At 45.1% G+C, this 27,463-nt stretch overlaps 1 protein-coding gene across 4 annotated transcripts in view; it reads left to right on the forward strand.

The window, feature by feature from the left end:
- Plagl1 (PLAG1 like zinc finger 1) overlaps nt 1–26,902 on the forward strand; it is a 43,710-nt gene extending 16,808 nt beyond the window's left edge. For 2 of the 4 annotated variants that reach the window (XM_038340649.1, XM_038340651.1), the window contains exons 3-4: nt 21,002–21,276; nt 23,911–26,902. In XM_038340649.1, coding sequence (XP_038196577.1) covers nt 21,125–21,276; nt 23,911–25,492 — 1,734 coding nt within the window. In that variant the 5' untranslated portion in view covers nt 21,002–21,124 and the 3' untranslated portion in view covers nt 25,493–26,902. Of the gene's footprint in view, nt 1–12,767; nt 12,868–20,906; nt 21,277–23,910 lie in introns of those variants that run through there. The other 2 variants (XM_038340652.1, XM_038340650.1) reach the window with 2 other exon arrangements.
- Nucleotides 26,903–27,463: the final 561 nt, after the last annotated feature.

Here is a 27,463-nt window from a genome sequence, read left to right on the forward strand (position 1 = left end):
AAAGGAGCCGAGAGTTTCTCATGCTTACATTAGGACGATTCAAGTTTGGGGCTAGTGTGCAATGAACAACAGAGGTTTTGTCACAACTATGCTATAAGTAGGAATATGGTCTGCATAATGAATGACGGTAAGTAGACGCCCATTCAACATCCCCTTCTCTCTCTGAAGCACAGACAGAAAGGCCAATGTGAACAGTGATATAATCAGGTGATGCCCTTTTCTTTTATGTTAAGGAGGAGCATGAATATTGCGCGCGACTTCTCCAAAGTTTGCTGTTCATTTGTTTGTTTCAAAACATCTTTGAACTTGAGATCTAAGTTCATGCCAGGGACTCCTGCCTTCCCATAGTGTGTGGTTATTGTGGGAATGTAATGATTACCCATCAGAAAGTTTTTCTGGTCTTAGACGGTTGTAGATGGAAGTATGTGTCAGATGTTAGGGAAACTGATAGTGGACCAAGATAGCGCGCAGAATAACAATAGTTTCTAAGTCTTAAAATGACTACCTTCCTTTGCAGAACAGAGGAGAGAAAATTCTCCAGCTTATCACAAGGAAGTGTCTCACCCCTTCTTAGCCAGTCTCCCCTCGCTTGCTTCATTTCCCAGCAAGAATTTATGGCTTTTTCCTTTGGCCCCAGCCCTTTGTGCGTACCTCCATCTAGCACTTAACACATCCCCCGCCCCCAGCTCTTTGTTGAGGTGTATTCTTTTAGCTGGAAGTAAAGCAGCTGGGCCGTATTCATTTTTATATCTTCAAGCCTCGCAAATCTCTTGGCTCGCTAACTGTGGCTGAATGAATAGGGATTGATGGCTCCCTGTGAATGTAATTACTTACCCAGGCTTCAACTGCAAATACTAAATTTTCGGAAAACTTGATTGGTCTATTGTACCTGATCAGCGCTATTTCTCTTAAAAAAAAAAAAAAAAAGAAAAGAAAAGAAAAGAAAAAATCTTTCCATTATGGAAGATATCAAACACTGATTTTTTGGTTGTTTGTTTTTTACCTTAGTAAGTTTGTGGGGCGCCAATCAGCCCTTCTATGTCCTTTAATGTCTATTAAAAGCATAGGACATTGTCTTTTGAGGGGCCAGCTTCTGCTTTCACTCTTTCCTAAGAGATTCTTGGCATCATGTATAGTTATTTTCATGCCGGAGATGAAAAGCCTTTTAATTAAGAGTCCGGTAGACTTTCACTTGACTAAATTTAGTGACTGAGATGGATAGAGCTTGTGTTGAATATGATTAAATTCTATGATATGCTGATAATATAGAATAAAGCCTCCCCTGGCCTTGTGCTTCCCTTGCTCCTCCATTGTACCCTATGCATTCTTTGTTAAAGGAAGCAAACTCCCACCCCCAAGTGAAAAAGGAGGCAAGTTCCAGTCCTGTAAATCACTTGGATTTCATAGGACTCTAAACCAAGCCCAACTACTGAACTCTTCTCAAGTTACAAACTATTTTTCTTTTTCAAACTTGAGATGTAGGGAAGAAAGAGATACTAATATTCTTCAAGGAAATCCCATCTTAAAATGATAACAAGAAATTTTAGCAGGTGCAAGGGACGGCACAGCAACTGAACAGGGTTTGAGTCTCATGTTTGTTTTATTTTTATACTAAGGATAATTGTAAAGAAATCTATTTGGATTTCTGTTTTAAGTCCAGGTAGAGATGAAGTGGCAGCTATAGAAATGCCATAGGGGAATAAGAGTCATACAAATGTGTTTAGCCCAGGAGAGTAGATAGAGAGGTCAGATTTCTTCTGAAGCAGGTATCACTATGGTTTGATCCCTGGTAGATGCTCACCTCCGAAACTACTAACTTGTGTCTAGGAAGCATTAAGCACATAACTTGGCTGTTCAGTCCTCCCCATTTCTGTAAATCCCTGTGACATCACACCAAAGTAGGGAGAGGCAGAAAAGCAGTGAGAAGGTAGGAAATGCAGCTGTACCTGTCCATGTGATGTATCAGTTTTCAGCAATGAGGCATGTCCTTTTCCTGCTTTAACAGAGCACACGAGGAAGGGACTGCCATTAACCATTGTGTGCTTGCTGTACATATAGAGCTGGATAATTCCACCTATGGCATTCCCCAGAAAAGAGCTCATTTCTTTCTTAGCCCCAGGGTTGGTCTAACAAAGGTTTCAAGAAGCTTGGGAGTCAGCTTCTTAAACTCGATTTGGTCTCTTAGACTTCCTTTCCATCCATCCACCTATTCAGACCTAATAATGTAGTGTTAAATAAGCCTCATGGAGTCGTTCAAAATGAGACATCCTCTTACCCCACTTGGTTGATTGCACGATAGCTATCATGAATTATAAAATTGCTTGAGATTGTAAGTAAGGTCAGAAACGACTTAAATAGTTTGATCTTCTGTAATGACTCGATACCCAAGTATTTAATCAAAGGTATAATGATGAGACTGTTAAAATTCTAGGTATTCTGAATATTTTGAAATATTCCTTATTGTCATTTTTATTTATTACAGCTTTGTATATTACAGACCAAATATGTGATTTTTTAAGTGGAAGGTAACATCCCCAGCTCTCTTATAGCATTTGTTTCTTTTTAAGATTTTTTTTTAAAAAGCTATTATAAAACACCTTTGGAAAATACCAGGGAAGATCACACAGTCTGAGTAAATCAGGATTTATAAAAGCCAATTGTGCAGTAACCATAATTTCTAGGTTAATATGTGTAAACAGAAATAATGATCTCAGTGTGGCCTCTTGGTTGTTTTCTTTAAAAAAAAAAAAGTTTCCCAAATTCCCAACCCCCGATTCAATTCTAGCTTCCATCCAGGGCCTGGGGTTTCTCAAATCAAATCTCTGACAGCCAATGTTTTCTGGAATGTTCTAACAACTCCTTCTTCTGTGTGAGAGGTGGAAGGCTTCCGTGTGAACTTCAACTCAGGGGAAAAAAAACAAGAGCTGACTCAAGACTGCCCAGGGGAGAGGTGAGTGGGCAGACATCTGACAGCTTAGTGAAGACATATTACCTTCCTGTGCAGGGGACAGATGAGACCCAGAGGACACTGGAGTCAGGGGCCACATCAGGAGTGACAACAGCCTTAGAGGGAAACATAATAGAAAAGCCAGAAAGGCTTTGAGGGGGAACCGGAATGGCGTGTGTGGGTAGATGTCTAGGTGTAAAGGACACATGAGCTCAGGGATGTGTCTGTCACATGTCACCCTGCCGTATTCCAGCCAGCGGTTAGTCTGTTCTCTGTAGAGAGGCAGTAAGCAGCGTGGTAAAGAGGGCAGTTAGGGGATCAAATCCCAGCGCCTCCTGGAGCCACACAAACACCGCACGCAGTCTGCTTGATCTCTCTCTCCCCCAGGCTTCCTGGGTTGTGAAGCAGTGACAAGGAGCCACCTAGTTAGAGCGCAGCCCCTGGAAGAGGGACACATGGACGCCCTGCCTGGCGGGCGGGGAGCGCAAGCCCCTGGAAGAGGGACACATGGACGCCCTGTCCGGCGGGCGGGGAATGCTAGTGTGGACTAATTCTCCGTGGTGCATGTTCTCTCCCTAGAGTTGTGAAGTAGGTCAGTGTTTATGTGAAGAAATTCCTGGTTGTCAGGGGCCTCGTGATATTCCAGTTCTAGCTCTGGCTCTCCACCATCCATATTTGCTTTGTGCCCCCGTTTCAAGATAACGGCCATGATTCCAGCCTTATTCCTAGTCAACATTTCTATGGGATCCCCTCAACATGTGTTTAGTCCTCACGTGGTGCCTGCCTTTAATCCCAACACTTTGTAACTATACTCACTCCAGCTCACATTTGATATCCCCCCCCCCCAAAGTTTCTTTATAAATAGCTTCCCAATTTCTCCTATGCTCTTGGAGGCTGACTTCCAGATGCCTCAGGTGGAAGAAGCTAATGTTGAAAGGTATTAGGTGTGTCCATTTGAAGTATTAACTTCCTCTTTTCTCTCCCACTCCATTTGCAACTGACATGTTTCCTGCCACCACACTCGGGAGAGAAAAGTTAGCAAACTCCAAAAGTCCTAGGTGAACTGCCTTCATATGTCTTGTGAGTGACGTGGTGGCGCTTCTGAGACCAGTTCATTCCAGGCCTCTTTGTGATCGGTTTCAGTCATTAAATGCGACAGCAAATTAAAAACACAGCAAGTGCTGTTCTACTACGCAAGAACTGGGGAGCCTTTCCATACATGACGTTCAGGACCAGGTCACAGGAGCTGTCTACTTTAAAAGCATATATTAAGAGTAGAGCCACTGTTCGGACCTGGGCCTACCAAACTCTAAGGCTGCTGCTGTTTCCGTCTTGGGTTCTACAGCAGAACATTGCCATTTGTCTCGTTCTTTAATCTTAGGGCTATAACCTTGTGTTAAGTTGGCGACGTGTCCCACATGGAATGAAATACAATAAAATAAACCATCGTGCCAATTTTAGATAAGAAAATTGCTCTCTAAAGAATACCATTAAATTATTTTCCAAGGCTAGAGAGATGGATGCCTCCGTAGTTAGGGGTGCTTACTGCTCTTGCAGAGGACCAGAGTTCAGTTCCCAGCAGCTTACAACCACCATAACTCCAGTTCCAGGGGACCCAGGACTGTCTTCTACCCTCTGTGGGTAGGAGGCTTGCATATGGCGCACTCACACACATTCTGAGCAAACACTCATGCGCATTACAAATAAATACATCTCTAAAACTGCTCCCCTTCTCCATTAGCAATTAAAACAGAAATGGAAGCAGCGAGTCTCCTCAGAGGAACATGTTGGATATTACTAAAATTAGCCCATGTAGCACATTTTCCTGTCAGTATTTAAAACAATGCTGGAAATGATGTGCGTTTATACCATAACAAATGTACTTTATTGAGAGAATCACGTAATTTACCCATTATGTAGCATTTACCAAGGTAAAATTCTTCCTTTTTATCTCAGCGGCAGGAATTAAAAGTGATTCATAATGCGCGCTCACAATCACTATGTAAATTGGAGCTACATTAAGATCAGGGCCATTTCATGTTGTTTTCTCTAAACGCTTCCCATTTGGCCCATCTATTGAATTCACAGTGCGTAGGAGAACTGCTGGTTATTATTCATAGAAGGGTAGAAACTCCGTAAGTGCTCTTATAGAAAAACGCCGAATGGCTCCCGTCATTCTTTTCTGTGGGCAGTATTTTGTTGTTGTTGGTGGTAGTTTTCCCCTATGTGAAAATTGTTATTTACCTGTTGTAATGTATAGAAGCGATGAATCCAAAGACGTAACCTCTACCTACAGTGCGTGGTCTCTTTCTGTAACACAAGCCTTTCCTGCTTTGCTGATTAGAACTTTACAGTGGTTCCGGTTAGATGGCTCTCTTGGTGGCAGTTGACAGAAACTAATGGAACCACTGAGAAATTCCAAACAGGCAGGTGACAGGAATAGGCTAGCATGTTAGTAAGAACCACCCTGACAGGAGTGTTGCAATTTAGAATAAAGGGGAGCCAGCCCAGAAACACAGGGGCCAGTGTGGCCCTCATTCTCCGACATGTGGACATGGCCCTTCGGGAGTCCTGACTTCCGGGTTCTTACTCACCAGACTGGTGGGATGTCCCAAAGAAGTCGCAGGAAATTTCTCTCTGGACCAATGCCCAGACGGGTCCTTCCCTTGGTACTCTTCCCATTCGTCCCTCCAAGGTGTTAAGTACCACAGATGGGAGAGTAGGACCCTTAGGTGGCTGCCCTTGTTGTGGGCGGGAGGGGGGAGAGGGGCACTAACAGGTTTTTTGTTTCCTTCCTTCTGGATTTCATAGGCAATGGCAGGGGAAGCGAGTACCAGTAGAGGCATAGACTGTGCTATGCCAGAGTGGTCCCTCATCTCATTTGCTCAATGTCTTAACTTCCACATTCCCTTCCCCTGCGTTCTCTCTTGAGTACAGTTTAGCACACGTCCATTGCTCTCAGAATACAGAGAGCTGGGGCTTGGGGTCCTAGAATGAGTGGGCGGTCTTAGCGGTGTCTGCGGTGTCCTTCTACACAGGCGGTCTGACATAGCATGTGCCGCTCTGTCCACACACCCTTTAGGTTTAGACCCTATCTGGGGGTTCTGCCATTCCAAACATTCCACTGTGGCCGATGACCTTGGCTTATCCCAAACACTCTTTGGTTTTTATCAAGGCCGTTGTAAACCTCTTCTACAGGTCCCAGACATCCAGCCACAGACTGAACTTGGAGGATACGACTCACCTCAGAGCCCAACACTGTCCCCTTTCCCTAAACTCAGATATGTCGTTAGTGCCTCAAGCACCTTTGGATTAACTTATCTGGTTTTGAGTATTTTTTCCCCTTTGTATCAGGGATAGAGTCTCCGCTCTCCCAGAGCACCTTGGTCCCAGCTCTCCTCATTTTCATCTTAGGGAAATCAGCTGACCACTCCCTATCCCAGCTTGTTGACTAGGAAGCTTAGCTAGGTTAGGAAATACATGGTTTCCTGGAGCTCAGCCTGCAATTGCTCTGGCCTAACTCTTGCCTCTTCCAAGCAGACTTCTCTCTGGTCTTTGTTTGTTTGCTTTTAGCAATTCAGAGCTTAAGATAAAAGGCCTTAAAATAACACCGTGCACCTTTCCCTTTCTAAGTATTGCACACGAGTTACTCCTGTGAGCCTAATCTAACGTCAGCCCTCTGTCCCCCATCTTCCTGCTCTATCTGCTTCAGGGTACTAAAGCAAAGGACTCCCCCAGGTCACCCAAACCTTCAGCACCCATGCTTCTCTCTGCAAACCCAGGTGGCCTTTGTCGATTGCTTTCAGTCCCAGAGGCCCTAGGCTTCTTTACTGAGGTGGCACCCACAAACATGAATCTCACTGTACAAGGTCAGAGAGATTCTTAAAGCCACCATTCTTGGCTCCCAGAATGGCAATCTACAGAACGTCATCTAGACCGGTTTTAGCGGCCTTGCTTACACTGGCCGTGTTTTCTTGAACCTAGAGATTTTCATGGCGCCTGGAAGGTGAGGAACTGACCCTCTGCCCTTCCATACATCACAGCAGTGGTGACTTGAAGTCTTGCAGCTGTCAGCCACAGGGCTGGGAGTGGAGGCTGGAGCCCCACGGGAGGTCAGTTTCCCTCCCCGGCATGGTTACTCCCACAACGGCAGCTGTCTGGTCAGGGATCCTACCCCAGCCCTGCCAGGCAGGGCCCCCTTGCTGCACAGACAGATTGCCTTTTCCTTTCTAAACTGGGCCTGGAGCAACATAGCAGAGGAGAGAAGAGTTTCCCTCTCCCTCTCCCCCACCCCCCTTATCCATCCTCCCTTCCTGAGTTACTGTAAGTCCTGCCGTGTTTCCATGACAGGTTTAAATGTTAACAAACAGACTTTAGGTCCTGCCTGCTTTCGGCTGGGAGAAAATATAAAAGGTTGGAACTCTTCCACCTGTTTAACTTGAGCTTTCAAGGGACACTGTTGGCAAAACAAAATAAAATTCCCAAGTTTCCCACCATGCTGATTTACTGGCCATAGGAAAAGCACTTGAACTGTAGGGAATTGTGCAAGAAGAAAAGAGATCTGAGGGACAGTCAGCACACACGATCTAGGCAGCATGTTCACGGGTGGGGTAGGGGGGATCTCAGGCGAGTGCAGATTTTCTGACTGTGTGGAGGCCAAGAGGTTAGAGTGCAGGGACCTGATCTTCACCCTGTTCAGCTGCTTGCCGGTTACAGGGTCAGAGTTAGCATACCAGCAAGCCTGCATTGTCCAGGAGCTCACTCCTGGGGCTTTTCAGGCTGTGAGGTACTGAACACCTGTTCATCACCTGGGGAGCATCCGAGAGTTCGCAGCTGTAACTATACAGTGATGTCACCGGCACCGGCTAAGTGGGTAGGCAGTGGACAGGGGCCACTAGAAGGTTTGGAGGGGAAGCCTCTGCTTGAGAAGATTCGTGATCCATGAGGAGCACAGCAGGAAGGGAGACGCTTCCCTTCAGGATTTGTAAGAAATTTCAGGATTGAAGACAGTGATTTGGGAAACCTCCCAACTCAGGAAGGATTTGGAACCTTGCGTTTCAGGAATGGGGAACACAGAGATTATCTATGATAAGAGAACAGAGGCCAGATAATGAGGTCCCCAAATCTACTAAAATTTCATGTGACCCTTGGTCAGCCTGCCCCTCTGTAGCATCTTTAAAAAACATCTTTTGGAAGAGAATGCAGTCTCCCCTAGGGTCTCTTCAAAGATAGAACTTGCCTACTCATGATCCTTCTGTCTGTGATAAGATTTATTTATCTGTAAGCTCCCAAATCAGTGGGCCCCGTTGGATAAGAGATCATGGTTTTTAAAAAAGTAGAAAAAAGACGTATCTGAGAGGCGTTCCTAAGGCAGTCCTACACACCTTTAAGCAAGAGGAGTTTTACTGAAAATTAGAACAGGCTTTCCAGTATCTGAGGTTCCTCAATTGTCCTCACTCAGAGCCTTAGAAATAAAAAAAAAAAAGTAAGTTTCAAGCATACGCTTAACTCAAGGCAGGAGCAGCTCAAAGGGAGCAGGGAGCGAGCTGAAACTGAAAGAAATCTCTTTGTTCAATCTCAGTTTCAGTGAATGTTCAGCCAGCAGTGAGCCCAGTTCATTAGCTGGGGGAAAGGCACGTTCTAAAGTGTAGGCACACCGTGAAGGCAGAAGTGCCTTCTAAAAATCATGTCCTCTAGACTGGCGAACCTTCCATTTCTCTTGCCTATGAGTGGCATTCAAAATCCATTTAAAATAATTTAATGTAATTCTATTTACCGCATGCCAGACTGCCTTCTTAGAAAAGTGTGATTTTTCTTGCTCTTCAAGACTTCTGGGACACTGCCTTAGTGTTGTTTAATTTTATAGGGGTCATTTTTGTCTCATGCTTTTTTTTTTTTAATTGACATTTGAAGACACTTTTTCTCAGCTTTTGAAATCCAAGACCTGAAAAGCAGTCTGCAAGTGGCATTCTGTCAAACCAAGATGGTTGATTTTTTTTTTTTTTTTACCCTGATGGTCTCATCTCTGCCATGTTACACTGCACGGTGCATAAGATTGTCCCCTGGACCCGGTCGGGCCTGTTCCAGGTCGTGTTCCCCAACCCCATTGTTCAGTCTCTGTGTGTGTATGTGAGGCAGTGCTGGTGGGCAGGTGGGAAAGGCTGAGGAGCTTGATCCCCTCCCTGCCAGGGCTCTCCCCTTTCACTGCTGCTCATGCTGCGCAGTTGAAGAATAAGCTCCTCTGCGGCTCAGCCGAGGCCAAGTATTGTTGAGTGCAGAAAGGCATGGCTTTCCCTTTGCGATCACTTGAATATTTTGACAATAAAGCCAAACCACTCTGCTGCCTGGCTTGTGTACCCCATGTTCTGTAAACCCCTTCCTGGGCAGTGGAAGCGAGTTCCCTCCTCTTTGAATACATAAATTGGTATTGTCCTCTGGGGAGATGAGCAGACTTGATGAGGAGCCATCCAGACTAATTTTATTCTTTGGCTTTCATGTGTTTTAAATCTCTTAGGAAAAAAAAAAAAAGCTAATGCAGGCCTCTGGGGACCACCCAATTAAATGTCCACAGGTGGTGGAGCATTTTGAAATGAGGTGGACCATGCCCACGGTCTGTTTACACAAGCAGAACGAGGACCAGATGGAAAACAAACAGATTCAGGCAAATTCATGGTCATTTTCCAGTTTGTGTTTATTTTTTTTCCCCACAAACCGTGTTTGATTATTTTTTAAATGTCTAAAGAAAGCTACAGTTTTTTTTCCCCCATACAAAACAAACAGCCATACCCTTTTTGATCAAATGAAGAGAACAGGCAGTTGAGTGGATAAACTCCTTAGATGCGGCTACAATTAGCTTTCCCAATCAATTGTTTTCATACTGGTTAAGAAAATCATGAGGCATCCTCTCTATCCCAAGAAGATCGATTTGGCAGGATAGTCTGAGTTCGAAGAGGCCAAGTGGTAGAATCAAGTGATGAATAGGGACGTGGGTTTCTAAATGCATGCCAGTGTTCAGTGGTACAAGATTGGTATGAGGACCAGGTTACTGAAGCTAGGGGGAAACATCAGTTTCCAGGGCCCCAGTCATGCTGGTTCAGTCTGTTGATTTGTGAGGTAGCCTTGGAATTTATTGTTTTGTTCTGGTTTTTTAGTTTTTATTTAAAAAAAAAAAAGGTTTCCCTGCTAATTCTAATGCATAGTCAGGTTTAGTGCCCACTTAAACTGCATATTCAGAGATGTCAACCTTTTGCACTGCAGATTTGATAAATCTATATGCTTACATAAAACTCCTGTTGAAAACGTATGCCGCCCAGTTAAACTGCTTTTTTCTGATTCATAATTTGTTTCAGGTTCTGTTACTGCGTAGATTTGCATACCTGTTTTATGGCATTTTAATATTGTTGTTTTAAAAGAAACACCATTTCCTCCAAGTGCTGTTTTGAATATTTTATGTAAGCAATTTCATATGTTCATTTTTCCCCTCTGCTCACAGAAAGCAGGGGAAAACTTCAGAGTTCTAATGCAGTTGTGTGTAGGACAAAGGGTGTACTTTAAATAAAGCTCATCAATTGAGATGCTTGAGAGGGCATAGGGAACAAACAGCCTTCAGACCACACCGGCGGGGCATGTGCTCTCATGGAAGTTTCAGGTGGTGGAATCATGCGAGCATGTTCTAGCTCCATTCCCTGCCCATGTCCAAAGTCTCTTCTTGCAGGTTCGAGTCTTCAGACAGACTTCTAGAGGACTCTGTACCTGCCCAACAACTCACATTCCTGGTCACACAGGTACGAAAGTTGAAAACTTACTTCTGCCTGGGCATGTTTGATAAGAATAGCATGGGGGTCAGATGTGGTGGTGCACACACCTTTAATCCCAGCACATGAGAGGCAGAAACAAAGGAATCTTCATGATTTCCAAGCCTTCCTGGTTTATATAGGGAGTTCCAAGCCAGTCAGGGATATACGATCTCAAAACACAGAGTTACTTGGAAGCACATGACAAACTCAGGGATGCAGGGATGCAATTGAGGCCCAAGTTACCTCTTAAAGCCCACAACACTTTAGGATTCTTTTGTCTTGTCAAAGCATTAGTATAGTGTCCATCTTAGGGGCTCTGGTGATAGAAATAGCAACTTTTTACATCCTCTGCAGCTCCCTTACCCTATCTGCTGCCATAGCTCTACCTAGCAGGTCCGTGGCATCTTATGCTAACAATCCTGATAGCTCAGAAACCCCTAGGCTGCCTCTGATGACAGAGCCATGAACCAAAGACATTGTCAGGTTGCTCTTCCCTCGTGGAAGAGGGCAAGTTATAAACCTGTGGAGGTCAGCTGCATTTGGCTTCACCAGGAGCCCATTTTGGTAAAAGTTATGGCTGAAGGGCTCTTCTGCTCACCCAAACGGCTTGCCTGGGGAACCCGAGAGCACATGGCTTCGCTCAGGACAGCTAGAGTAGCCTCTGCTCTGTTCTCTCCTCATCAGTACCATTGCAGAAGGTTAATCCTGGCACTCGCCAGGTCCTATGCACTTTCTTAGTCCAGTATCTCATTAGCAGGGACAGGGAAATTCAGTTCATTGAGTATCAAATGTAGTCCCAGTGCCTCTCTGGCTGTATGGTAGGGCTTTGCGTAGGAGTTGGACTGAACACTGCGGGAAGGCTTTATGAGCTCAACTGAAACACTATAGTATTGTTTTAAATAATATTTTGTTTCCTGTGGAAAGACAACAGTTACTAAATACTATTTTGATTCATTAAGCAAGAAATTGAAATTCATAGCAAGAGGGTCAGCATTATCTGCCAAGAATGGACAAAGGCCCAGGGAGTTGTAATTAGTTTGGGGAGGCTATAGTAGAGGAATCTCGGCTCTCGTCTTCTGTTTATAATGTGCATGATTTTAGAGGACAGAGTGTGTGACAGCCGGGGAGATCTGGAATGTGTCTGCCTAGAATTCAGAGAGCCCGCAGGCTGCAGAAAGAAAAGGGCTAGCACGTCAGGAGACAGCTCTCTTAAGGGGCTGAAGGGGACTGGCCAAGCCCCAAACTGGGGAAGACAGAGAGGCTTAGGGGAGGCTGTAGGCTCCTGGGAAGGGCCAACATGTATGCCTCAGTGGGAAGTTGGGCTTATTGTGAGCAAGGTGCCTGCCCTGTCGGAGGCTTGGAGCTCAGAAAGGCAGATGAGGCCGGCTGTGCTGGGGGAGGGACCACACATGTGGACTGCTGGGACAGCTACTTAGAGAGTTCCCATCCCCCCCCTCCCGTCGAACCGGGTATGATTGTAATGGTCTGTTATACAAACAAAGGACCTAAAGCTATGAATGGGGGAGGAAAAAGATGTAAGGTTAAAAAAAAAAAAAGGAGGCTCGCCTAGCTAGTGTTTCTCTCCTTTTAAGCTCCCCCTCCACTCCCAAGCACTTTCCCCCCTCTTTTTAGAGAAACTCATGCAGAAGTTTAGAAAAGTTGCCTTCTCTTCTTGCCACTTTCAAAGCAGAAACCCAATAAAATGTTTACCAGCTTAAAAAAGAAAAAAAAATCTAAGAAGGAAAACTATAAAGATCAGGTGATTAAATACTTTTACATTCCAGATTTATTTCTAGATGAACAGTTTGCTTGACAGATAAAGAACATTCACTTTTCCATATCTGAGATTCTGAGTTCTGGGTAGCCCTCCATGGAGAGAGCTTTAAAAAATTAATAGCGTGCACTGTCATTTTAAAAGTGCCTGTCAAAAGCGTGTCTGGTGTGACTTGGTCCTAGACTCAATCTTGTGTGGAGAAAGATTCATCAGAGACTTCTGAGCAGGGCCTTGGGTTTCCTGTTCCTTTCAGATAGTCCTACAAGAGGCAGCCATGGCAGTTGGCCGCTCGGTTAAGCCGTCTACTGCTCCCAGGCTCTGACCTCCACGGACTCCCAGTTCCCTGGGTGGTAAGTCCTCTTTCCTAGGCCTGAAGGGCCTCCTGTCTAGACTCTTGGCTCCACCACCCCTCATCTCATGCCCCGAGGCAGGCTGAAGCGTGGGCTCTGTACCACCATTCCCTGTCCATCCCCTTCCTATTCTGTTCTTCCTCTGGCTACAGCGTACAGCACCTCCTCGTTGGCCACTTAGCATATAGTATAAAGAGCCTGCTCAGAGGCGATCAGAACTTAGGCTGTGCAAATACTTGCCAAAAAATTATTCCCTCAGATAGTCCAGACCATCTTATAGGCATAGGGGTGTCTATGCTCTTTGTTTGTTTTTTTTCTATTTTTCTGAAGAGATCACTGTCTGAGGCTACACAACCCGCCCAAGTCTTTAGTGTCCCCTCTGGACAGTGTCGATTGTAAGTCTCTTCCAGATACTCTTAACTCATGGATCTGGCTTCCTCTCGTCGGTGGAACCCAGATTGCTTTTGTTTTTCTCAATATTATCCTGTACCCTCTCACTTCCTAAAAAGGACCTCGGCTTTTCTTCTGTCCCCTGAAGGATGGCCTTATTGGGACAATAGGCCATGCTGCTAATTAGAGTTCTGGTTCCCTGTTCCCTTCATACAGAGTTTCAGGGAAAGAGATCAACTATCAGCTAGAGAAGCACAAAGGTCTAAAGGCCAGTCGGAAGGATTTACTGGGAGGGCACGTGGCAGCGGGGCGGGGGGTAAGGGGGAGGATGCATGTGTTCTCAGCTGTCGCAAAGGAACAGCCTCCATCCTGACTTTGACATTAGACTATCTGCTTCTAACACCAAAGGCTTTTGTCTGGATTGACAGGCTTACCCTCCACCCCTTATCTCACACCAGGCTACCTAGTCTCCTGCAAGGAGTAGTCTTAAAACGAAGATGACCCATTCCAGCTTCAGAGCCCATCTGAACCCCACACTTGTCTTTCTGGGTGCACCTGTTTGTTGAGCTCAATTGAGACATTTCACCCTTCTCTTCCCACATCTTCTGCTTAAGAGTTCAGTGTGTGATGCGGCATGGAGGAGCAAGGATCTGCACAGATAGCTCCTCTCCTGTTTTCAGGAGGCCATGACAGTGTGGGGATGGGGCCAGCTCAGCCTATGTCCACTCTGTGGGAAGAGAAGGGGGCTGGTGATGAGGGTGGGGTAGACTATAGACCTGTGCACTAGGGTGCTCGTATGTGGTGATAAGCCCCCACTCTGCCCACCGGAAGCAGCTGTGTCGGTATGGCGCCTTCCTTTGTGGCACTTTGAGGTTTGTATACTTCCCATTCTAGCTGACATGGTTTTGCTGGCCCTCTCTCCCCATTGTTCGCTCTTCTTCCTCTCTCCCTTCCTGTGTATGGAGCCACTGATTAGTGTGGACGGATAACATCTTCAACCCATTGAATAAAAGCTTTATTAGTTTTTAAAGGTAGCATATAAAGTAGTCATTGTGACATTTTTATGTATACTTTTGTTCTACTGATCCCCACCCCTCCCCCATTCTCTTCTCCCTCCTGCTGGTCTCCCTCCAATACCTCATCCAATAGCCTCCCCATTCTGCTTCTCATGTCACATGTGTTCCATTATATTCTCTTTGTTTTTGCCGCCCCCCCCCATCTCTTCTTTCCCTTTCGTGATCCTCTTTCTGGTCTCTTAACCTGCAGACACAGACACACATGCATATAAATTCAAATCCAGGATTATTGTATGAGAATGGAACAATCTATAACAAAGAGATCCCACATGTAAAAAGCCTACAGTTTGCTGGGGTCAAGATAACGAAGGTGGTCGTTGTAAGCCATTTGGGTCTCCTTTATCCTTCCACTGCACACAAGTTCATCTTACTAAGATGAACTTACTAAGATGCATCTTACTAAGCTTTTGGAAACGAGACTTAATTCTCATTTGCTCATTCTTCCTCACTGTAGCCCATGACCTCAATGTCTTACCCTGGAGGAAGCTGGGGGAATTTATGGGTAGAGGCGGCTGTCTTTGGGGCTCTGGGAACATCATGTCTCTACATGCCTGCTTCTCGCTCCTTCCACAGCCCTGAATAGATAGATACCTAAGAGGAAAGCTCGCTCTAGCTGCAGCCTGCCATAGGGAAAACAAACTTCTCTATACCCAGGGCTAGCAAGCTTCATCAGTCCACACTAGGGAAGAGAAATATTGGCAGTCAAGGTTGCTAGCTCACGTGACAAGCTTTCTGTCAGGCTCCCAGACCACCCACGGAAAGTTGAATCATTTCTAAAGGCACCTAGATGAGCCTTCTTCCTCGTGTCTCCCACTTTCCAGAAGCTAAAGGGTGTGTCCTCTCTCTCCTCTGTAGCATGGCACTTATTTCTTCCAGTCTCCTTGGTGGCTTGAGCACCTATTAGGTGACATTTAAAAAAAAAAAAAAAAACAGACCTGAACCAGAAAGATTGACTCCTAACTTTTGCTGAATTTTTTCCTTCAGATTTTAGCCTTTCTTTACTACCAATCACTAAGCTAACTACTCTGCCAACAGGGTATCAGCAAAGCCTCTTCTCTCCTTGGACAAGTCAGCGTTTTCTCTTTAGAGTAGAAACCCAAATGGTCTCAATATCTCTGGCCCATACCAGCTACTTTCTCTTAGATCTTTGAGTAGAGGGTCACTAACAAAACTGACAGAAGCTATGCATACCTATGGAGTGGCATCAACACAGGCTTTGACCATTGAGGACTCACTGGTCCTTGTCTTGGGGACCTTCGGGAGTGGCCAGAGTAATTTCATTTGGGAGAGAGGGGAAGCAGGAGTTTGCCTGGCAGAGAGGCGATTGTCGGCATTCCAGGACAGAAAACACATTTGCTATAAGAGAATGTAGCACATTAAGGAAGTAGCCCAGTGGCCTGATCTTTGACCTTGATTGCCTTTGCGCCACCATGGGAGAGCGGCCTATAGACGTGGCAGGGTGACAGGTCTTTTGGAGCCAATTTATGAGTTCATCACAGGCAAGCGTCTTCTAAGTGATGTGTCAACTCAAATGTCCGGGGACTTAGTGATAATATCTTACCACTGAGCACTGTATATTCCACAGAACGCTTAAATATGCCAACAAATGAATCCCTGTGATGGGTGAGCAGCCTGCCTTCCAGGACAGAACCTATTAAATTATCACCTGTACACACATTTAAAATCAGTTTGTGTAGATTGTTTACTGTTAAATTCCCCAGAAACGTTATCATAGAACCTTCCATTTTAATTGGATGAAACATGGGCACATGATACGGGCACATGAATCAGGAAATGTTAGTTCATTGTAAACATTTGAGAGGAATGTTGGCAGCACCCAGGAGGATTCCCTCCAATTTCTCACCTCAGGAAATGCCCTGTAAACCTATAGGATCCCTTAAAATTTTAAAGAAAATGATGACTTCCTTCTCCATAAGAGTTCCAGTAAGCATGCGAATTTTGCATAATGTTTCAGAGAACTGACAGGCCTGCTCATGTCTCAGAGCTGGTGAGGTAGCAATGACCACTTACTTGGGAGTTTCATATGTGTACTGAACCCCCAGATGTAATGAGTGCCCAGAATAAAAGATAGGTAGTAACAGGTAGGATGTTTCAGGGCTCCCTCCTCCTGCTGATGTGTCTAGATGTATTTTTAATTTGCCAGTGGAAAGTTGATATTCAATCCTTCAAAGAACTGAGAAAAGTACCCTGAAGTCAGATACAAAAAATATTTTTTACCCTTCCTGTTTTGACAAATGGCTCCTTCATAATTAGTGAATACAAGGGAAATAAGCAAGCAAAAACTCAACCTTGTTAAAAAAACCCTTTTAAAATTTATCTGAATACATGAAAACAGTCCCAAGTTTTGGGCATGTGAGAGGAAAATTTTGGATCAGAGCCCACTAAACTCTAAGTAGTACTGCTCAAAACCAAACCAAACCAAACCAAACCAAACCAAACCAAAACAGCCAACCAACTTAAAGTATCCTCCATGGAAGAGCAAAATGGAAATCTCATTTGCTCTTAGCAATGGGCCTCACTTTGTATTACCGGGGACAATGGAAACAGGAGCCAGAAGTCCTGGTTTATTTTGAGAATTCTGTAAAACAGTTGTTCCCCATTAGCTAATTGTGTTTCTCAGTACTGGGGAAGTCCTGGGTCTACATCTGTGTTCTGACCTTCTGCTTTACTGTTGAGTACTCCTAGCCCCCAGGGACTACAGTTTTCCTGGCTGTTACTATACACACACACACACACATACACACACACACACACATATTCTTATTCCAGTCTGATCCTCTCTTATCCCTAAAATAATCAGCATGAGCAGAATGAAGCAGATGGGCAAGCCTTCTTTGGCACGCTAGCAGATCTGTATCACTCACTTAGTATTTTTAGAATCAGGGGGACTGACAATTAAGACCTGAGATGTTTTGGGGGGAAGACTTACTATCTTTCCAGGGTGACAGGTGTTGAAATAGCTGTATGTTTAAGATTCGAAGGAGATCTGGGTGTCAAGACACAGAACAGACTGACTCTCTTGGGGGACCATGGTCCTTCAGCTTTGTTGTGGTTGTTGATGGTTTGCTGGATAGTAGATGGTCTATTTGAAGTATATCAGGTTTTAACTGAAGCATAGGATCATCAGTATATAGCTAGTCTGAATTAGGTGAGAGGTGACTGAGAGATGGTGTACATATCTACATTGTTAGCTTTTTTTTTCTAGCAGGCAAGGTTTGATCCTCAGTCATGAAGAATTTGTCTGTTGTGAAAAGTATTTTTGTGGAAGTTTGTGATTATGTCCTGAAAACAGTGTCCTCAGTCCCCATGTATATACAATATGCAAAGATGTTGAGTATAATAACAATACTATGAAACTGAGCATCTCTAAAGATGCTCCAAAGGAATTAAAGAGTGGTCACCATGGTATGCTTCATTAGCTCAGCATTTGAGGATGAGTTTTGCCTTTTGCATTAGGCTGGGTTTGTTTAATTACCTAAACATCAGCAAGATGAAGGTTTAGGGAAAGATGTTCTTGAAGCGATGGGGTAGCCTTTGTTTTGTGAGGAGCTCTTCCGTTTGGGGAACTTGAAGTTAGAGAAATCTGCCTCACTTTTAAGTAATCATAGCCACATCTAACCATCTCTGATTGTGCCCAGTCTCTGAAGGCCTGGGGGACATGGCATACGGCATGGGTGAAGTCCATGACGTTTGGTGTTTGCAGTCTAGGGAAGAAGTAACTAGAGAACGGCAGTGACATTCTCTGTAAGCATTGGTAGACAACTTTAGATGGAGGAAAGACTGTGTTGCTGTTGTCCTCAGGGTGTGTTGATAGGTGATCACTCAGGGCTCACACCTGCTGGCAGTTGTTCTGCCTGTCACTTCTTGTCCTCTTTCTACACGTGTCTGGTCCATGCTGCTTTCTCTCATGGTAACTGATGGTGCATACATAGGGAGACAACATGTATCATTTCTCCATCACGCATGTAGCTTGATGCTTAGGAGCCATTAGCTGAACTTTGACACATGGTTCTTATTCTATAAATACTATATACATTGTGATTTTCTTTTCAGGTTACAATCAGAAATGGAAAGATTATAGGTCATTTTTGTTTCAGCTGATGATCCCCGATAGACCATTTGCATGTATTATGTGATTATATCAACTAAGAAGTTGGAATTCAGGATAGAGCTGAAGCATGAGCAGGGGAACCTCATTCCCCCTTCATGTTAATCAAATAGTTGTTCTAACTCCCTCTTGTGTTTCTGCAAAAACAGCTGAGGGTTAATCAGTAGTATAGTCATGCAAGGAAAACCCAGACTTTCTCCCATCTCTTGACAGGGAATCTAAGAGTACGCCTGCGTCACCCCTACAGTAGCCACTAGCTGCCTGTGGGTGTCTAACGCGGCAATTGCAACTTTTAAGCAGCATGTTTGTAGTGTGGGGTAGTCATTGTATGTATCACACTTCCAGCATAGGAAGTTATGTTGAGCCCACTGTTCCTCTCCTAAAGCAAGGGTTGGGGAGAAAGAATTCCCTTAGGTAAACTGAAAACAGCCTATGTACCTGGAATTGGCAAGTAGGTAAGGGGAAGACGGAGCCTTCCCTGCCGGCTCCTCCAAAGGGATGAGTGCTCGGTGCTATTTTAGCTATGAAGGGGGGAGGGGAGGAGCAGTTCACGCTTCATAATCCATGTGTGTTTTAGTCTCTTCAAAAACAAGACCTGGGAAGAACATCAAGCAATTTCAACTGCATGAATGTGGGTTTTTGTTTTTGTTTTTTTGTTTTGTTTTGTTTGTTTGCTTTAGCTGGCCCTGTACTACAGCTTTCCACACGCAGTGGAATTTCTTAGAAGAATCAATCTGTGGTTAGAACTGTTGGAGATGACTCAAGGAAGGGCTTTGAGCGTGAACGAGAATCCTAAACAGGAATGAGGGGTGGGAGCAAGAGGGCTTTGGGTAGAGCTAGGGCAGGGACCCAGTTAAAATTATTTATTTATTTGTTTGTTTTTCAAGACAGGGTTTCTCTGTGTAATGGTCCTGGCTGTCCTGGAACTCACTTTGTAGACTAGGCTGACCTTGAACTCACTGAGGTCCACCTAAGGGCATGCTTGCATGTTACCTAGGTTTTTGATTTGAAGGTACCCTAAAAAGGAAGTAGACATTAATCTTTAACAATAAATGGCAACTCTAAAGACTTAGAGCAGTGAACGGAAAGACTACTGGCAACCGAGCTTTAAAGGCTTGCCCTAAGGGCCGACTATGCACAAAAGCTCCTCACATGTATTTAACATAAGCTTAACGTACAGGCTGTATAGCCCTCATCAGAAGCACTTGGGAGAGTGGCGTTTCAGCGCGCAGAGTCGTTTGACTTTTGAAAAAGTGTGTATAACATAACGGGATATCCTGTGGGTGGGACTCAAGCCTCCGCCTGAGGTTTAGTCACGGTTCGGTTTCATACCCACCTTATACAATAATAGCCTGAGGCAGTTTTATGATTGTTTTCAAGTTATTGGTATCTTGACTGTGACTTGTCATGTAGAGGCAGGTATGAAATTCTCCTCCTGGACTCACAGAAACTGACACTCAGAAATGTTCCAAGTGGGAATGTAGGGACACTGCGGTTTTTCAGGTTCGGGAACTTCAACCTGAACCCTAAGCATTTAAAAGTATTGACCCACAGAAAGTTAGCATCCCCTCCTCGAAAATTACTCGGTTGCCCAGTGCTCTGCTCTGTTGCTTAGAGTGCTACCTTAGACACTTGAAGCAGCTCAACATATGGTCGGAAAAGGAGATCCAGGGTTTCTGGGGTGCTGGCTGGGCTGTAAGTGTTGTAAGGTCCTGGATTAGGGACAAGACAAGCTGAAGGGCCAAAATACCCATTTCCTATCATTGGCTAATCCACAGGTAACTGGGGAGTGTGCAGTGACCCTCTAGAGTGCTGGCTGCAGCTCTCTTTAGAGTCCTCAGTCTTGTTCCCACAGGAACATTGTCTCTCTCTTCCCCACCTCATGGTAGCAAGGCTCTTGCCTCATACTTGGTTTGGGTCGGGCCTGGGGCATAGTGAGCCCACAAAGAAATTCACTGAGATGTATACAAATGATCTCTTCTCATCCTCTGAGAGTTTAAACAGGTGTTGTCAACAGCTTCTCTTATGCTAACAGGGCATGAAGAGGAAAGAGCTTAGTGGTTTGAATAAAGGGTGGCCATTGTGAACCGGCAACACAGTATGTACAAAGAGCCAGGCTTGTGTGTTTTGTTTTGTTTTGTTTTTTCCCCCTGCTGAGTCAGTTCACTGAGTCTCACACTGAGCTGAAACCATTGATGACCTGGAGTCTATGAAAATAGCTGTTCTTATTAGGAGGGAGAATGGTTCACCAGCCGTCAGAATACAGGGGCTCCAGAATGGCAGATGAAGAACTTGAAGAACTGCCGGAAGGGAGGATGGGGGAGTTGGGCCCATTTGAGCCATTTTAAAGAAGCATACCAATTGTGGGTCATTGGCTCCAAAGTGGTGGCGGGTACAGTTTTCCAATGGCCAGTGTGAGAAAACTGTTCCTCTTATCTCCACAGACGGGGCCATTCAGGACGCGGAGCTATTGTGATGAAAATCTCCTTCCTGCCCTGCATCCCTCCTGTGCCTCATGGCTCTTTCTGCTTGGTTGCAGTGCCGCCTCTACCCTTTCCTGAAGTCCAGCAGTAGCGGGCCCCTCCCTTCTCTCTGCCCGTGCTTTAGATGGCAGAGCATTTGCTCGGCACATCTGAAAAAGAAGGTGTGAAAAGCAAAGGCCATGGCACCATTCCGCTGTCAGTCATGTGGCAAGTCCTTCCTCACCCTGGAGAAGTTCACCATCCACAGTTATTCACACTCCAGGGAGCGACCATTCAAGTGCACGCAGGCCGAGTGTGGCAAAGCCTTTGTCTCTAAATATAAACTGATGAGGTGAGAGGCTTTCTGAAGTGCGCAGGTCTACCTGGACCCCTAAGTGTCTCCTCAGGCCTTCAGGGCTCTCACCGAAGGAGCAGAAAAGGCAGGGTGTGGGTGCATTTCAGCCTTTTAGGGACTCTTCAAAGCCATATCTCCAGTGATTACTATGATACCTGGGTAGCTAAACTTTGCACGTGTGCCCTTTCAGACTTTCAGAGGAATCCACGGTACACCAAGCCAGTGGTTTTCAGATGAGTCCTCTAGAAGTGGCATATGATTATGAATTATTTCTCTAGTGGCAATTAGGTACTCTCTACTATGAGGTAAGTGGTAGCCAAGGTATATAGTCTGCCCGCAATGGATTTTGGTAATGCCACAGGAAAGATAAACTATGCAATCAGACCATAGTGTGACTGACTGCATCCAATGCTGTCTGTTTACTTCTCTCCATATTGCTGGTCTCTAGTTTTTTAGAAATGATCCTTCAAGCTTCAAGTTGCTGACGACTCACATGTAAACACAAAGGTGAGAGAATTCGTAACCTGGCTTCCAATCTGAGTGGCAGCAGCAGTACCGCCATGGAGTACTCTGGAGGATGGCACTTAAAAGCGGGAAAGGAGAAGATATAAATTATGCTCCTGACCTTAAGAACATCGCTATTACTGATAATGCAATATGAGCTGATGTTTAAAATAAGACTGGAAATGCTTCTGTCTTTTAAAATTCAAACGTCTCCTGTTGGAGGCCCTTCTCTAGTTGTCATGGCAACCGTATCAAGTGGGTACCATGTGTACCGATTTTGTGTTAAGGGCTCCCTGTTTAACATCACACTCATTTTGCATACATGTAGGCACCTTTACTCCAAAACAGAGGGTAGCTCTGGCTTCACCGGGACCACCCCAGGGGTCTATGAGAGACCTGGAGAGAAGAAAAGACAGGAGGGCAGATTATTCCAATAAATAGAATTAGCTAGGAATACCGTGGTAAGAGGAACTTGTGCCTTATGCACAGCCAGAGAGGTGGTTCAGGAGAAATGTCTTGTTCCATCAAGGTGGAAAGTTGGCCAAAGCAGGAAGTAGTGTACGTTATCCACTGTCCCTGCCTCAGCCCCTCTGGCTCCCTGGCCAGCGTCCACGCTCTTTTAGGGAACTGGAAAGTGGTGAGAGAACAGGATGCTTAGGTTTGTCTTAAAGGTGATAGGGCAGCATTCCATCCAGTTCCCATCCTCACAACCCATTTTATAAGCAGAGACTGAAGAAAAATAACTGATCGCTTAACCAGAGACAGTGGTGGGTCCCGGTACAGTAAACAGCTAGCTACTAGGAAGAGACAGCCAAGGGCTAGAAAAACTGATTGGCAGGGCAGGCTGACCTCTAAGGAAGTCTTAGTGTAAATGAACATGTTGAAGACCTCTCTAAGTCTTGGCATGATCTACCTGCTGTGCAAAGGGGGCATGTCTGTGCTGACTACAGGACATACCAAAACGTGCAGTTCATGCACTGTGAAAGAAGAGCAATCAAGTGAAGGCCCACCATGTTATATGAATCAGTAATAGTGACCTGAAGGGCAGCGATGGAACTAACTTCTCTTAGCTCTGTACATAGTAGGGCTGCTTTTTTTTTTAAAGAGGAAAAATGAGGAGGAAAGTGTGGTGGTTTGCTTATTTGAAAGAAAATTACAGTTTAAATTCAGATCAGCAATACAGTTTTTGAACTGGCTTCCAGTCTTCTTTATTGGGGCCACTAAACTGTTGGCTGTGAATCTGGGATGGGCCAGACAAGGTAGACCATTGGATGAAATGTATAATCATGTATATACTGACAAATGGATTGACTTAATGAGATTACAAAAATAGAGTAAATCTATGGAATTCTCTTGTATCCAAAGGCCTTGGTTCAATGGTTACAATTGGATTGAAATTGTGATGAAGACAATCTAAGAATGAGGAGCTAAAGGGCCACTGTCACCAGGGATATGAAGTGTCCTGCGCACAACCTGTGAGCTACACATCCTCACAAAAAGTCATGTTGTAGAGGAAGTACTAGCACAGCATTTGGTTTATTTATTTATTTATTTATTTATTTATTTATTTATTTATTTATTATGTATACAATATTCTGTCTGTATGCCTGCAGGCCAGAAGAGGGCACCAGACCCCATTACAGATGGTTGTGAGCCACCATGTGGTTGCTGGGAACTGAATTCAGGACCTTTGGAAGAGCAGGCAATGCTCTTAACCTCTGAGCCATCTCTCCAGCCCAGCATTTGGGTTTTTAGTTACTAAAATGAACTTTCCCAAGTTTGAGGATGGCAAACTTTTGCAAACGTGGAGGTCGGTTGGATACTTTCTCCATGATTAGGTATTAGAATTTTTAAAAAGGCTCCCAAGAATCTTACCCCTGACCTAAACTTTTAATCTCAATCAAGAGAGGAAGGAGAGCTGCGCACAAAGCAATGTTAGTAATTCTTGCCTTTTTAAATGATAAAATATCTGCATTTGGAAAATACTGCAAAGTAGTTTGTAAGTTAAAATGTCACTAAGACCTTGAAAAAAGAGCTAGTCACATCTTGACAGTGTTGTCTCCTAGTCTTCATTCATAAAACGATTCTATTGTAAACTATTCCCCCCACCCCCTTTTCTGTGTCTAGGCACATGGCCACACACTCACCCCAGAAGCTCCACCAGTGCACCCACTGTGAGAAGACCTTCAACCGGAAGGACCACCTGAAGAACCATCTCCAGACCCACGACCCCAACAAGATCGCCTACATCTGCGAGGAGTGTGGCAAGAAGTACCACACCATGCTGGGCTACAAGAGGCACCTGGCCCTGCATTCCGCCAGCAGTGGAGATCTTACCTGTGGCGTCTGTGCTCTCCAGCTGGGGAGCACCGAGGTCCTGCTGGTCCACCTCAAGTCTCATGCGGAAGAAAAAGCCCACCATGCCCCCCGGCAGAAGAAGCACCAGTGCGACCATTGTGAGAGATGCTTCTACACCCGCAAGGATGTGCGTCGCCACCTGGTGGTCCACACAGGATGCAAGGACTTCCTGTGTCAGTTCTGCGCCCAGCGCTTTGGGCGCAAAGACCACCTCACTCGTCACACCAAGAAAACACACTCGCAGGAGCTGAAGCAAGAGAGAATGCAGGCAGGAGAGCATACGAGCACCTTTAATACCATTGCGCCGCCGCCCTTCCAGCTGAAGGCTGCTGCCATGCCTCCTTTCCAGTTAGGAGTGCCCCCCCAGAACGGGCTTGCAGGTGGCTTGCCACCCGAGATTCATGGTCTAGTGCTTGCTCCCCCAGAACAGGTCACCCAGCCTCTGCAGCCAATGCCAGAGCAGCTTATCACTCTGCACCCTGGGGTAGTTCCCACCTCTCCTCCCCACACCCTTCAGGAGCCTAAGTACAGTCCTGCTTCTACCTCATTTGCCCCACTTGCAGGCCTGCCGCTTAAAGCAGAGGCCAAAGGCTTTGGCAACATGGGTTACTTTGAGGAACTGCCTATGCAAGAGCCTCAGTCGCCTCTCAAGCTCAGCCCATGTTTTGAGATGGCTAAAGAGGGCATTGGGAAAGTCACCCTACCAAAAGAGCTGATAGTTGATGCTGTGAACATAACAATTCCTGCCTCTCTGGAGATTTCCTCCCTGTTGGGGTTTTGGCAGATCCCTCCTCCTCCCCCCCAGAATGGTTTTGTGAATAACGCCATCCCAGTCGGGCCGGGGGAACCACTGACCCATACAATCACTTGTCTGGCGCGGCAGCAGTCACCACCACTGCCGCCTCCGCTGCCGCCTCCACCACCGCCGCTGCCACCGCAGCCGCAGGTACAGCTGCAGCCACAGCTTCAGCCACTGCAGTTGCAGCCACAGCCACTGCAGCTGCAGCCGCAGCCACTGCAGCTGCAACCACAGCCACTGCAGCTGCAGCCACAGGCACTGCCACAACCACTGCAGCTGCAGCCGCAGCCAATGCCGCAGCCTCCACCACTGCCGCAGCCACCGCCACTGCCTCAGCCACCGCAGCTGCAGCCACAGCCACAGCCACTGCCGCAGCCTCAGCCATTGCCACAGCCAATGCCACAGCCGCTGCCACAGCCGAAGCCACAAGAAGCCCAAATAGCAGTGGCCACTGTGAGTCTGGGGCAGCTCCCTTTACCCCCAATCCCCCACGTTTTCACGACTGGCAGTAACACTGCTATACTGCCCCATTTTCATCACGCTTTCAGATAAATTGATTTTTAAGAAGGCGTAATTCTTGAGGAGGAAGGCGTTTTAAGCAACAGTTACAGGTTGAAACATCAAACAGTTTGAGGAGAAGCTTGAAAACCAGGATTGGGGCTTTAGCTTATTCGTGATTACTAGCTTGAGAAAAGGAATACTCTTAACTGCATGCATTGTGCCAATATATAATAACCTTAGTATTCACGCTTTGTACCAAATTTAGTGAGCGTGTGCGTATCCTGTAGTCGAAGTGCAAGTAGTATCGTATTATTATCATATTATTATCCTCATATTATATCCTCATATTATTATCATATAATCACAACCAAGATCCAAAACGACAGCTGCTATTTTGTAAAATAAAGTGTGTTGAATTTAATTGTATGCCTTTGTTGTAATGATGTTAACTAAGTACCTTTGTGTGTAGTACCGCCTAGGAGGGACGTGATAGAAAGGTGCGGATTTCTCCGCCTCGGAAGCTGTTTTTAAGAGAAGAGGGTCATCTTTGTATGGCATTTAGAACTAGGCTGTGTGTTTCTTTTCAGGGACTCTTCCACCTTCGGGGTTGGATGTAGTTTAGTTCCTCTTCTTGTAGCCTACTTTGTAGTTTGTAGGAAAAGGTCTGTGTGAAGTTATCTATTTCTTGATCTTTAAAGTGAATTTTTAGTGTAGTTTTCAATTTTTTTCATGTGATGTTGCAATGTGAGTTATGACTTCATTTATCTTAAAAGACAAAACTGGTTGTCAGTTATATCTGACAAGAAAAAAATTACTGTGTAGCCTAGTTAAGTGGTATACTCCTTGTGGCATGAGTCAGAAGTGTTTTGCTGACTCGAATGCCCATTGTGTTCTTCATAGGAATTTAAGAAAATAGACTGGAATTAGAAAAATAAGTGTATTAGATAAGAATCTCCCTTGACTAGCTTAAAACAGTACTCAAGCTGCTGACCTTCTGAAGTATTGTTTGTAGTTGCCAATAGAAAAATGTGTCTGTAGTTGACTAGTTTAAGTCACTAGTTTGTATCCCAAGAGGATTGCATCTTGCAATGTAACTCTACGTGTAATCTTTCTCCCTTGATATCTTGTTAATCGATTTTGAAAGTGTAAAACCCGTTTTGCAATGTAACTGTACTCGTAATCTCTCTCAATTGATGTCTTGTTAATCGAGTTTGAAAGTGTAAAACCCGTTTTGCAATGTAACTGTACTCGTAATCTCTCTCAATTGATACCTTGTTAATTGATTTTGAAAGTGTAAAACCCGTTTAGCAATGTAACTGTACTTGTAATCTCTCCCTCTTGATATCTTGTTAATCGAGTTTGAAAGTGTAAAACCTAACCTTTGAAGACTCTGTATTTCGTTTTGAGACTGTATTTCTTGACATATATATCCTACATATAATAAACATTAAGCATCTGGCATTCCGGCTTGAGTTTTTTCATTTAGCGACACCAGCATCAACATGGGCTCTAGACCCCCATTGAGATAGAAAACCTTCCTGGTGCCCTCACACCTCCTCTGGGTCATTACTTCTTCACAATTTTCAGCATCAGCACACATCAGAACATTTGCCTCTTTTGAGTAAATTATGACTTAAGAAGTCTTTAAACTTTGGTCACAGGCTCGGCACTGAGTCTTAAAGTGTCACAGTGTCCTATGTTTTATTTCTGATGAATAGCCACCAGAGTGGTCTCTTCCATGTTACCCTGATTCAATTTCACAGTAGTGTTTACAATTGATTTCTGGTATCTCTTAGAAATTCTTGGAAAACATTATACCCCCTAGATATGACAGTTGCCCCCCACGTGTGTGTACGTGTGCGCGTGTGCGCGTGTGCGTGCGTGCGTGCGTGCGTGTGTGTGTGTGTGTGTGTGTGTGTGTGTGTGTTAGCTCTAAATGGGAGGGGGTGAAAGAAAGGGAAGCCTTGAGTTCATTTGTATATGGAAAAAGCCTTGTCAAGAAGCCCAAGGTGGGGCTGGGTT

This window comes from Arvicola amphibius, chromosome 8, assembly GCF_903992535.2.
Source record: "Arvicola amphibius chromosome 8, mArvAmp1.2, whole genome shotgun sequence".
Taxonomy (NCBI): Eukaryota; Metazoa; Chordata; class Mammalia; order Rodentia; family Cricetidae; genus Arvicola; species Arvicola amphibius.